The 13673-nt window shown below is 34.0% G+C and overlaps 2 protein-coding genes across 2 annotated transcripts; both read right to left on the bottom strand.

Annotated features, from left to right (window-relative positions):
• Positions 1–31: 31 nt before the first annotated feature.
• LOC117327550 (ganglioside GM2 activator-like) lies at positions 32–5512 on the bottom strand. The gene is made up of 5 exons (XM_033884598.1): positions 5165–5512; positions 3594–3729; positions 2785–2977; positions 803–977; positions 32–221 (listed from the first exon to the last, which is right to left on the bottom strand). Exons 2-5 carry the CDS (start codon positions 3682–3684, stop codon positions 129–131), a joined length of 552 nt encoding a protein of 183 aa, XP_033740489.1. The 5' UTR covers positions 3685–3729; positions 5165–5512; the 3' UTR covers positions 32–128.
• A 2228-nt stretch (positions 5513–7740) lies between these two features.
• Positions 7741–10960, bottom strand: LOC117327549 (ganglioside GM2 activator-like). The gene is made up of 5 exons (XM_033884597.1): positions 10898–10960; positions 10588–10722; positions 10170–10362; positions 9007–9181; positions 7741–7930 (listed from the first exon to the last, which is right to left on the bottom strand). The coding sequence occupies exons 1-5, from the start codon at positions 10929–10931 to the stop codon at positions 7838–7840; spliced, it is 630 nt and encodes a 209-aa protein (XP_033740488.1). The 5' UTR covers positions 10932–10960; the 3' UTR covers positions 7741–7837.
• Positions 10961–13673: the final 2713 nt, after the last annotated feature.

The raw sequence follows: 13673 nt of genomic DNA, 5'->3' as shown, positions 1-13673 counted from the left end.
TAAAAGTTTGTATTGTACAAGAACACATAAATGAATCCAACATTTCTTTATTGTTTATACTAACAATCACGAATGTTGTGTGTTATCATTCAAACAAGTTCAAGATCAAGAAACAATTTAAAGTCTTGTCATGGTCGTGAAAGATTCAACTCCATGACGTAACAAGCTTTCAGTGCACCAGTATTTGGATCCCTTAAGAGTGCCTGAGTCCAGTACTGCCCCTAAAAATAGAAAAAAAGTTAATATTAATGTTTAGGTACATACCGATAGTGTAACGGATCGCTATGTAATTCTATCAACATTGTCATCTAACTATAAAACAAGTTGGTGATGGCCAACGAATGTTAAACTCGAGCAAATGGTCTTGTCATTTTATCAATCATATATCTTTGCAATCGATTTTCTTGACTGTGCCAATTCATCATTGCAACATCGTCGTTTTTATAGCACATAACTTCATTTTTTTTTTGTTCTTCAACATCCATCTCCTGTATTTATTCGTTTGTGGATCTGAACATTCATCAAAAACATAAACGTTTGAACATTCTTCAGTCTGACAACCAGCTTTTTCATTCAATTTGATTTTCAATACCCCCAAACCCTAACCCTAAGCCCCAATTTGTCATTGCGATTTAAAAGAATTTTGTAAGCGATAGTTAAATTCAAAAAAATACACAGCAATTTTTATTTCAAAACAATAACCTAAAAGCTAGTTCTATCAAATGGCATGGATTGTTTACGAGGAATTATAGAGTCGACCAGGATGCACTATGCGAGAAAATGTAAAGATTCGAGAACGTACGTAAGCAAAATAGATTGGTTGGTTTATGTAAAATGAAGACTCTGGCAAGCTGTATCGACCCTGAGTGAAGGGACAGCGACACGGTAATCCAGCATCTACTAATTGGTTTGGACAATCATTTGTTCCGTCCACTTCAAGGAATTCTCTGTCCAGCACACCACACAAACTGTGAGTCCTGTAAGATAATACAACAAGAAATTACCTTTCTGTTAACGAAACCGTAAGGGTAAACCAGATAGAAAACGATATAAATACTGAACAGAGGAAAAATTCAAAAGGAAGTAAGTCCTGAATAACGGTTGTTCCGGAGGGGGATACGTCTTCTGCCTCATCGATGGCACTTCTATGTAAATCTAGGTTAATTCCGGAGTCACCTTATCAAAATGAGAGCTACTATGATGATAACTTACCATGTCATCAAGTGTCTATCACATCTTATGACTTACGTCATATTCACACAAAAAAACAACCCTGAATAGACCTTGATGTCGACTATAGCACTTTTCTATTGTGTTCACTAACCGGCATTTATGGAAATTATTTTGTAAGTTTTTCTGCCATAAGTCGACATCTAACGCAGGACTCTTGATTTGTTGGGAAAACTCTTCAGAATCAAATTTCAAATGGGAAAAAGTTGCAACTAAATGTTGGGGAAAGCACGGTTGTTACTAGCTAGAAATGCAAAAATTAGCAAAAGGGAAAATTAAAACACAAGCTGTCATTATTTTTTTATTTAAATGGCCTTAAGGATGGATTTATTTTGTATATCCCTTTCGTAGATCTCATTTACCATTTTCATATCATTCAGTCAACATTTTTTCATTTCTTTTTTTTGAAAAGTAGGACATCTCAAATCGACAACTTCCTTTTATTCCATCCCTTACTTTTGGTAACATTCCAATCAAAATAACTTATGAGCATATATTTGTAAATAATTGTAAAAAGGATGGACGCATAGGGTATATTGTCAGTATCTCAATAAATAGCAACCCTCCGTAAAATCAAACTATTTTTTTTAAAAGGAATAATTTTAAGACACTTTATCTTATATACATTCGATCTCTGTTGGGACAACTTTGGTACAAAACAAATTACCAAAATCTAGAGGAAATGCTGTCACAGGGCTGCCAGTATAAGCTATAACATAATTTTTATGCCACGAAACCGTTGGGATCGACTTAAAAGGAGACGAGAAGCTAGATAACTAGCTTTGTTCTACTGCATATCTTACAACATAACACATAATTTTGTCACAAACTTATTACCAATGAATCTCAGAAATACAGCTCCTTATAATTCACGTAATACACAATTACTGAGAGCACAATAATTTCGCTTACAATAAATTCCGTTTCCCTTCAACAACAAATCTTAAGAATGATTTGGACAACACTACAATAATTCTTTAAACTCAATTTAAAAAAGCAATGTAAAAGTATCAATGTATGCAAACAACGATACTGGTAATCGTTTTTGTACTTATGGACCTCGAAATTTGAATATTCTTCAATGTCGCCTCAGAGTTCGAGCAAGCTGTCTAGATTATTACCTCATACATCTGTCTGTGTCCCTCCATCTCAAAAATTATAATCTTATAAAATATACTTCATATCTATATATAGCTGAATATCTTTTCTATATTTGATGAGGTATACTAGTAATACAAATACATGTATATGAAATACTTAACATGCTGTTTAAAAACAAATGTCATCGTGTGACAATTGTTATCTAATATGTATATTTGCATTATTGGGAGACGTCTATACCATGGAAAAACTTACTGACTTATCACTATGTTATTGAAGATGACAATAAGATTTTTTAAAACTTTCAACATATCAATTAATTATGTAGAAACATGTACTATTTGATATGGGGTCTTATGTATATTCCCTTTGATTTTTAAAATGTGCCGAAGTGTCAAACTCTTAATTGCTTATTGTGATTCGAAAAATATGTGATTATTAAAAAGTTCTTACCTCCGATGTATGGTTATCCAAAAGCGCCACACCTTCTTTTTGATCACCACTGACAGGTCAAGGTCACTGGTGACGTTGCGAAGGATATCTAAGTTCACACGCACCAGCAAATTCCCAGGAGCAACAATATCGGAAGGATTGATGTGAGCATCAATAATACTGAGAATATTGTCGGAGTTGTTTTGTTGATCAGCTGTTTAACAATAGAAAGATAATTTCGCGACCCATTAAAAAATATAAAAAGTTAATATTAAACGGTCAGCATTACATTTAAGAATAAGTCACGAGCTACCCAAAACAAAAGAGTTCTCATTTAAGCTACCATGTACGATTTGGGAGAAATAGAGGTAGGCTGATCCAGTTTGCTTTATATTTCTCTATCAAAAGAAGTTGACCGACCTCAATGCGGTGAATGAAATATGACAAATACAGTTATGCCTAAAACTATGATAGATCGAAGTTCCTGCTTTACTCGATATATGCTGTATACGTCATAATATTTTAACTCAAATAATTGGGTTTTTTGACCCAATGACTTATTGTTATAATCTATTCCATGAATGGCGAATTGCAAATAAAAGGACATCTTAGCTGAATAAGAAAACAATAACCCCAACCAGCTGCCGTTGATTTTTTTAAATACATTTACACTTTTATATCATTTTGAGGTTATTTGTCTATATTTATAAATGTCTGCTTGTAGCATTTAAAATAATAACTCGATGAGGTCCTTATGATTATATAAAACAAATTCAAAATACGCATACGTGACGTTGAATGCGGATATAAAACAAATTCGAAATACTCACGCATACAATTAGTGACGGTGAATGCGGACACGTGCCAAGTATCCAAGACAGATATTATAACCAGGACCGATACTATAGTTGAAGAAGACATTTTCGTATTTCTGGTATTGCTTTTCCTGTGCCAGATTAGAAATTTCTACAACCGAAAAAAGGTGCCCACAAATTGTCCGCAAAATGAGATAACATAATATCGTTTTTATTGTCTCTTTAAATAACCAACTACTTTAGTTTATATCAAAGGGGCTTGACAAATTAATATGACCTGAAATGTTATCAATGGTATTTGACAAGTTATGAAACATCTATCCATCGCTACTATGACATAGATCAATTATATTGTCAATTATAAGTTATCTGGAGGTCGGACCTTACAGGTAACTAATTGATGTCAAGTCACAGTGATAGTTATAAGTAATATATTTAAGTGTTGCTCATAGCGGACGTGCCAAGCCCCTGTGGTTCATATTTATTCATATTTGCTTTGTAGAAAAAGTCTATATATTTGTATTCATCAATCACTCAAATACACAAATGCGCAGTATATTCGCCTATCTATTGTTTTGGTTCATAAACAATGTTCTTCTTGCAGAGGATAAACTAGCTTTTAGTAATAGTAATAGTAGTTATTTTCCTACTATGCTGCGTTTTTGTATGTGTCTATAAGTGTGTTGTTGTTGTTGATTTTTTTTTGTGTGTGTTGTGTGTGTGTGTGTGTGTGGGTGGGGGGGGGGGGGGGGGGGGGGGGATGTGTGTGTGTATGGGTGGGATGTTGTACAAAATGGGGAAATCGTTATAACACAGCATCATTTATCACCTTCATACCTATGGTAAGGCGCACAACACATGCGGCCATCGTATTAATGAGCACGTCGTTGGTATGTACTAATACGGGAGGTACTACCGTCGTGTTAGTCAAAGGTCAAGTAGAGCTTGTTAACGTAATCACTCAAATCTCTCAATGTATCTTTTTATATATCAAACAATGCGTGTTTCGTTATTTACATATATAATTAAAGTTTTATGGCCATAACTTATAAAACATCAAATCTCTACTCAATTACTTCGTAACTGCAGGCCGGAAATACTTATATTACTTGAAACTTGGTATAAGATACAGATACTTTACTAGATACAAAGTCGTACGTTTGATATTGTGTATAAGATTAATTGCCGTGAATGACGTCATTACTGACCAAATGGAAACCATCAATATTGGTGCATTCTTGACACATTTCCATTCATTTACATTCACACCATAAATACTATTGCAACTGATTGTGAAAAGTTAAGGAATGCACTGAAATTATTTAAAATAATAATTTCAACATTGAAAACTTCTTTCAACAGTTTTATCCATACTGTATCAACGAAATTATTTTTCACTTTTGTGCTTTAAAAAACTTGGAATGAAGAAGTCCTGTTCAATAACACGGTACAGTTATTTCTGGCGTTACATAATTAACTAGAGAATGTTTGGCAAACCTTCCCATTTATTACTAGGATGCTGTCTTGTGTGCTGTCATCGTAACTGGAACACACTACTCATTACAAACAATAAATATAGTACTTACCTGGATTATTCCCCAACAAGGTGGAATAATTATAAAATGGCAATGGATATTTTCCAAAGTAATGAATCACTCGCGATGTAGGAATATCATGTATGAATAAACAGCACCAATGTATAACTGGGATAAGGTATATGTGTACAGAGAAAATATATGTGTGCAGAGAGACTATATGTGTACAGAGAGAATGGACTCTATTTCTTTTTTGTGTATCATGTTGTGTCAGTAGGGTATTTACCGCAGACACTTGTGTAAATTGGCTACAGTCCAAAATCATCCTTATCATATCAATATATTAATAGGAAAGTATGCTTGCTCAAACCCTAATTATCAACCACTCGAAGCAGTTTCACTACGTTCCACTAGACTATAAAAAAGATAAATCAATACCCAGGTCCGTTCTGTTTTGTCCAAAATACTGTTGAATATGTGAATCTTAAAATATCATGTCAAAATAAAGGTTACGTCAATGGTTGTCATTTTATTTCGAGATTAAGTTTTCCTCTCAATATAAAATAAAAATCATGACGTATTCTTCATTTACAATTGAAAGTGAAATAAGAAATATACATGCTCATTACAATACAAAGAACTACTGTCATTTGTTAGTTAAGTCATTTTTAATGCCTATTTTTTTTCTACAAGTGACATTTCCGTCACTCTTTGCCACGGATGATGGTATGAATATTCATAATTACAAAAAAATACACTTCTTGTTATCTTTTCTCGTATGTGACATTGAAATTGAAAATTTCTTAAAATTAAGTCGTGTGTACCAGTCCCTGGTACCAAGTTAGTAGATTCCAGTTCTGTGTTGTTAGTTCAGCGCTACTCAAGACAAACTTTTCTCTAAGTTTTCCTTTCCCTTCATTATCAAATGTAAGTCATCAGGACCAATAAACCGAACTATCTAAACAATACCTCAAACCTAACAGACAAATTGAATGTAATTGTTATCTAGATCGACACTAGGTATGGTATACATGTGCTTTTGATGAATACTGTAGGGATAACGAGAGGAATGTAATGAAATGTTGATAGTATTAGTGTGAATTTGTTATCATATATCAAAGTATAGCATGCGACTAGACAAGATTATCCACAGCAGCTGGAACAACCCGAATGTACTTTCTCACCGTGTATGCTTTCAATACAGATTTTATTATTATGTGTAAGCTGTCCCCGCTGATAAAATGTAAGTATGCAGAAGTTATTTTTGGCTCCTTACTTACACACAGTTTACACTCTTCCTCTGACTCTTGACAATGTTCATTGAATTAGGGACATGCTAAGGGTCATCTGAATAGTGATATTTAAAAGCCTATAAATCCTCCACTATGGTACAATTTAACAGAAGTAATTTGATCAATTGTTAGTATGTATCATGGCTAAATCAATGTCCTTGCTGTTGACATGTATTTTGTTAAACTGTTTGTAAATTTCAACAAAACATGCGAAAAATGAATGTTTCATGGGGACACAATTAGCTGATGTGCAATCGCCTAGTTTGAGGTAAAAGATGCTTTTTTTCTGAAAAAGGCCCCAAACTCCACAGTTTAGCTATTCGTCTTGAATAAAAAAAACCCATTATTATGATCGGGTGATACAGATACATTACTATTGATTGAAATGACCACCCCTTTATGCCTGTATTATCTTTCACAGTCGCCATAACAGCATGGCTATTTGTCAAGAATTGGTGTAACAGATACTTATTCCCTGCTACACCTTAACACAAAGTAACTCTACAGAAGAAGCTGTTAGCATCTTCAAACTTTCAGTTTATCTAGTTTTGTGCATTAAAAAAATAATGAAAAAATAAACATCATTCTCCTTGAATGTGTAAAGTGTGTGGTTGTTCACTTAGTAAATTAAAGAATTATTCGATGTCACTTTACATTTTTGACAGCTGTAAATGAAAAAGACTTAAATGGGAATCATTTGTGCTACCTGATACGAATAAATCACGTTTTATCTGATAATCGAAATTGGTATTATTAATATCAAAACTAAAAAAAGCTTTCACGACATTTCATGAACGCAAAGACAGACTTAATTCATATTCACATCATTACACCATCAAATTGTATACGTTATAAGAATTTGGTTATCGCTAATCAAGGTTAAAGATAAAAGGAATCGCTATTAAAATAAAACCTCTGATCTTTATGTTTTTTGATGAGGAGGGAGAAGGGTTACATCTTTGTGACCTGTGCTTACTTTGCTTTTATCTGTTTATTTCATCAGGTAGAGTACTCAACATATTTTTTAAATGTTTTTACATTGTCCAAGCTAATTTTGAGGCTGATATCGGGATATATTTTACAGCGTACTGAAAAAAGTGTACACTACGACAGATGCTATTCCAGTTTTCTACAGATGCTGTGAATTGAACTGTGTTAACAGTTTTACTTTATATAGTTTATGACACGGAATGTAAAGCTATCTCTATTTCTATCACACGCTTTTAAAACTCAGGATGAATACAATTTTGAAGGAGGAACGTCGTTTCTTGGTTTGAAAAGAGAGAGAGAGAGAGAGAGAGAGAGAGAGAGAGAGAGAGAGAAAGAAGAAAAATATCGAATTCGATTCATTTATTGTAATACATGAAAAAACATGTTAGTGTACAGTCACGTGGTAACATGTCGAATTTCATCTCAAATCGGTAAGAGCATCTCAATACCGCGCGAGGTGAACTCCCACTTCGTGGCAGCCCTTCAACTCGCCTGTGTTTGGGTCTCTTAAACGTGCCGTAACCCAGTAATTCCCCTGAAAAAAAAATCACAACGCTTTAAAACACATGAAATGTAATCAATTTCATCAACTTACTGACCTGCTTTACCATGTAATTAGTTTATGTGATAGATATCATATGAAATAACCCTTATTAGGACGTAATTAATACGGGGTCGCGGTGGCCGAGTGGTTAAGGTGTCCCGACACTTTATCACTATAGCCCTCTACCTCTGGGTTCGAAAGCTACGTGTGGCAGTTGCAAGGTACTGACTGCAGGCCGGTGTTTTTTCTCCAAAGTTTTCTTTTACATCATAAACATTATGTGATAAACATAATATCACACTCATGATAATGGCATATGTCACTCGCCTGATGACTTCTGGCATATCAAATTATTGAGCTCATTAAATAAATTCTAAATGACAGTCACGTACGTACGGTCCTCTATTTACTCTTATTTCGTGAATGTATTGCACACGTGATATTTGTAGCTTGCTGAAATTCGCGGTATATGTAAAAATATTGTAATAAATCACGACGGGTCGATCAAAAGCCCTATTTCAGTATTTTGGACATAAAGTGGTCATAAACTTCTATCCATTGTTATCAACGCCAACAGTCTGGCCATGTTATCGTATTAATATGTATATATTTATATCGTCGTTAAATGAGTGTTTAAATAATCATTGCGAAATTTTTTGAAAATAAGCATTGAAATATAAACAATTTAATGTACTCGTGATCACAACGCTACATCAGAATCATTGATTTCAATTTGCAACCGCAGATATATTGTCTGTTCTTAGACACCGCTTAATTATCCAGAAAGTAAAATATCCTTAAAAGTGAGTATTTTCCATCAAAACCAATATCTAAAGTAATTTTGATCCCAAAATTGCAGATATTCAACTGTGAACCTTACCCAAATGAGGTAAGAAAAATTAATTCTTGTTATACAGACGAAACCATAAAAAGGATCCATAGGCTTACTTTGTGTTCCCTCCTATTTATTTAAGAAGCGATGTGGATTGAATAAACATGTTAAATGTTGGTCAATTGCAGTTATTAGTTTTGTTTTAATCGAATGCCGGTGAATACTTAACACTTACATATGGAATATCATCTGGCTTTGTGACGTCGAAAGTGGTCCATGGGAGGTTATATCGACCCCGGCGGAAAGGACATCTACATGGTATCCCGGCATTCGCCAATTGGGATGGGCATGCAGTTGTTCCGTCTGCTTCCAAGAATGCCGTGTTCAAAACATCACACAAACTGTGAGTACTGTAGAATAATTACAATTCGAAATGTAATAGATTTTGTCAAGCTACACAAATCTCCGTTAAAATGGTTTTATCACATTTGTCAACGTTTCCATTTTTTCATAATGGTAATTGCTTTGTCTTTGTGTAAACGACCTATTCGCAAGGATTTGAAATATCAAAATGTATAATACATGTTTATGGAATATATTTTGATATTTGCCTTAACGAATGTCACAACTTCATATCATAATTAGTTAATTCAAAGAATGTTGATGATATCAGGCATTTTCGAAAGACTCTTCCGACTGTGGAAATTTAAGCATATTTGGTTTACATTCAAGCAGATTTCCATTAGAAAGACAAGATAAAAACAAAACAAAAACAAAACATCAATAATTTTGAATTTAACCTGGATATAGGACCTCTGGTGATGATTTCAAATATTTATCATGTGTCACCTTAGCAGTCTATTTAACTAAAGGATGATTATGGTTACAATCATAGACAACCAAAATAGGCATTGTAAAGTATAGGTATCCCCTGTCGCCCCGAGTGGGCACGAGGGGGACGCATGACATAACAGCATTGAAGTTGATATTGTGTTTAAACATTCCAAATATTACAGTATATCATTTGAATGAATGAAGTGTTTTAAGGCGTATAAACTCCACCAAACGACTTCCTTGGTATACCGACTTCATCTTAAATCTGAACTTAAAAATGTTCACGACCACCCACTCTTGTTGAGTATGTCAATCACTTTAAGGTATAATGATGCCATTGTTACTATAAATCAAATTTTGTTACCATCGCTCTACAGACCTCATTGTAAACCGATTGTGATGGATCTTTAATACATTTTCAAAAAATCATGAGATAGTTTTTTTCATAAGTTGTTATCAAGATCAACTTATGCATTAATAACCATAATGAGTTTCTTACATATGCGTACATGTATAGGCATGAAGTATCAAATATAACTGATACAAAAGTTTAAATACACCTACCTCCGGTGTCCTACAATCCAGAACAACCACACTTTCTTCTGGACAGTCACGGACAGCTCGAGATCTCTGGGGACATTGCGGAGAATCTCAAAGTCTATGTTCACCCACAAGGTACCCGGGGCGACAACAGTGGACGGATGTATTTGAGCTTCGTGTACATGAATGACATTGTCAGAGTTGTATTGGCCATTACCTGTTTTCGATGAAAAACTTAAACATGTAAGTCAAAACGCACATCATAGAAAGTATAAACACTGCAAATTTCAATAAAAAGATATTATATTAGGTTTGAAAATTAGGAAGTTGTTGCGAGATGTTGGTCGTTAAATGCATATGCATTGTATATATGTGCGTTTAGAGAATTTCCCTTTGAAACGATTTAAGAAAAAGCTATGTTACAATAATATCCAATACTCACGCATACAGTCGCTGAAGGAGAATGCGTTCGCGGGACACAGAACCAAAAAAGACATCACAACAAGGGTTGTTGTAACAGTAACAGTTGAAGGACACATCTTTGTATTCCTGGTATATTTTCTTTTCGTTCGTTGGACTAAAACATTAATTAAATTTCTACATTTGAATTGAAATACAATGTAGGTTATAATTTTAGACAGATATTAAGAGAAACAAGCATATTGGTTATTGCTGAATCAATACATGTCCCCTACCGGGCCCGCTAAAATGAACAAATAACATTTTCCATAGCAAAATATCAAAGTACTTACATGTAACAGCATAAGGCAACGTCTGATACATCATATACCAAACGTCCAGTATATATAGCTCCCATTTCCACATTCCTATATTAGATATAAGAGGTGTAGGAAATTACGTCAATTTCCAGGGAATATCTTAATACTGAGAATAAACTAAGAAATCCTGGTGTGTTCCGCTATCTTGTTTTAACTATTGTCATATTTTAGGTTCAACGACTCACACATATTTATAAGTTAGGATTTCATTTGATGTTTTTTTCTATAAATTTGTATCAAAACTTATGACCTTATGAAAATTGTACACACTGACCCACCATATATTCAATTTGTAGAAATTCTAGCTAAACAGAATTACAAACTACGACGTGACCTTGGCCGCATTATAATATTGACTAGAAATCAGTCTTATGGACCAATGCAATTGCGATCCAAGTAGAAAGTATAAGTTAACAACGTATAATCTTGTATATTTACCAAATACTTGCATACAATCTATGCTACAGTGACGCGTCCCGGATTCCCCAATGCGCTATATTTAGTCGGTCTAATTATCTAGTGACCAGGGATAACTGATCCCACCAATTTCGCTTGTATAAACTGACCATCGTAACAAGGATACTTCGAAGCTGACATGGTTTTAATAGTCATCAGAACGTGTCCTTAAAAGGCACAGAACTGTCAGAAATTTTGAAACTTTATAAACAGTTTAGAAATATACGACAATGTTTTTGTGATAAAGATATCAATTTGTCTGATAATGTCCTCATGTCCACGTTAGTTTGATTGTCGCCAATGAAGCACGGGAATTTCTGGAATGTTTGGTCTTATTCTGCTAACGTCTCTCGAAAGAAATCCGAATATTATCTATTTTCATATTTAACTAACTGACTAATTGACTGATTTTGAATGCAAATTGACGGTTGTCTTGATAGAAGACTTCGAAACCGTATCGGATTTATTTCATAGTGAATGTATGAATTTGATAGTATGATCTTATGACCTCAAGGTAAGTTTACAGATCTGTTATCATAATAAGACCGGGTCTCCAAAATTTGTCTTTACCAAACCTTGTTTATAAACAGCACACTCGTCCATTTGTCAATGTTTTGTCAGTTTTTCAGTTATGTGATAAGAACTATCACAGGTATGTTTTTACTTCATTGGAGTTTTATGGAACAAGTATTTGTATTATTTATTCATTTATTTTTGAATCTTGGTCAGCAGAATTAAAATTCCCGGGCAAGTTTTAAAAAGTCTGATGTGAAAAAAAAGATACTTCTTATTACATATGTATATATGTAAGCAAACTAACATTCTGAAAAGTTTTAAAGAAAACTGTGGAGTTCAAAACTAAAAGGAAGCATCCATTTAATTGAATCATTTTCAATTATTTACGTAACGTATTTGTCCAGATTGTGACATCACCATCGATTCCAGATGATAACCTTGTGTACAAGATATCTTATGGACCCGTACGTAAAGGTTAACGGTCAAAGGTCGCAATCGACCACCTTAAACCTGAAAAAAGCGTTTGACCACTTTGATATTTCATGAGCCCCAAGACAGAATTAATTCATATTCACACCATAACATCACACCATAAACTCGTACATCTTATTACGAATAATTCTCGTAAAATTGAATGGTCGTCATTCAAGGTTAAAACTCAAATGTAGCGCTTGACCACTTTCAAAATAAAACTTCGTGGGATTATTATTATATTGCTTATATTTTAGTTTATTTTACCTTCATTTGTTCAAATCATCTAGTAAAGTGAAGAACATTTTCTAAGGAGGAAAGTTTCACAGGGGACCGAATTTGTCGATTAAAACATGTTTGATTAATACTAAGGAAGAAAGTTTCATAGGGGACCGAATTTGTCGATTAAAACATTTTTGATTTTTGTGATTTTACACAAATGTCCAGAGTGTTTTATGAAGTATTCAAAATAAGTGTACTTTATGACAAAGCGCGAGAGTGGCAGCCCTTGAACTCGCCTATATTTGTGTCTCTTAAACGTGCTCGAACCCAGTACGGCACTTCAAAACAAATTAAACACTTAACTGGCATACTCGTGAAGGATAGACGTCAATGCCTTCATTTCTAAGAAAAACGAGACATGGATTGTGAATATCGTTTAAGCGATTTCCATATCTGGAATATATTCCAGTAACAAAGGAGTGTATTAAAGTCACTCCTTCATTTCCTTCAGTGATCAGACACTGAGATTACATATACAAATCCTGGTGTGTTCCGCTTCTTCTGTTAACTATTTACAGTTTTATGTGCTACAACCCATCCATATTTCGCTTTGTTTATAGTGATATTAGACACAAGCTAGGTATTATTTGATTTTATTTTTTATATCAAAATTGTACAAAACCTTATGATCCAATGATATTTATTTCATGGAAATTCTTTACACATCTAGCTAGAGCGAATTACAGACTTCCACGGAATCTAGATCGACCGCGTCATAAGTAGTTTCCTTTGAAACAGCCCTTAGCCCTTAAGAAGCTATCACAAGTGAACAGCGTAAACGCTTGTGTATTTACCGACTCCTTGCATAAAATATTTGATACAGTGAATAATCAGTTCCGGATTCCGCATTGCGCTATTTAGACAGCCGAATTATATAGTGACCGGGGGTATTTCCAACAATTTCGCTTGTCCAAACTGACCACAGGATGATATTTTAAAGCCTATATAGTATTAATAATCATTAGAGAGTGTCCTTAAAAGGAACATAACTGTCAGGAATTTTGAAATTTCTTTAACAGTTTAG

This window comes from Pecten maximus, chromosome 5 (genome assembly GCF_902652985.1).
Source record: "Pecten maximus chromosome 5, xPecMax1.1, whole genome shotgun sequence".
Lineage (NCBI taxonomy): Eukaryota > Metazoa > Mollusca > Bivalvia > Pectinida > Pectinidae > Pecten > Pecten maximus.
The sequence above is the reverse complement of the archived record's forward strand: the minus strand, read 5'-3'. Positions and strand labels throughout refer to the sequence as shown.

Bases quoted from the DNA above. Each gene is read 5' to 3' on its own strand.
- LOC117327550 (XM_033884598.1), bottom strand. From the start codon at position 3,684: ATGTCTTCTTCAACTATAGTATCGGTCCTGGTTATAATATCTGTCTTG. The intron at 2,978-3,593 runs GTGAGTATTTCG...ATTGTTAAACAG, and splicing joins CACCGTCACTAATTGTATGC to CTGATCAACAAAACAACTCC. The intron at 978-2,784 runs GTAAGAACTTTT...ATTATCTTACAG, and splicing joins TGGATAACCATACATCGGAG to GACTCACAGTTTGTGTGGTG.
- LOC117327549 (XM_033884597.1), bottom strand. From the start codon at position 10,931: ATGATGTATCAGACGTTGCCTTATGCTGTTACAT. The intron at 10,723-10,897 runs GTAAGTACTTTG...TTAATGTTTTAG, and splicing joins GTTGCCTTATGCTGTTACAT to TCCAACGAACGAAAAGAAAA. The intron at 10,363-10,587 runs GTGAGTATTGGA...CATCGAAAACAG, and splicing joins CTCCTTCAGCGACTGTATGC to GTAATGGCCAATACAACTCT.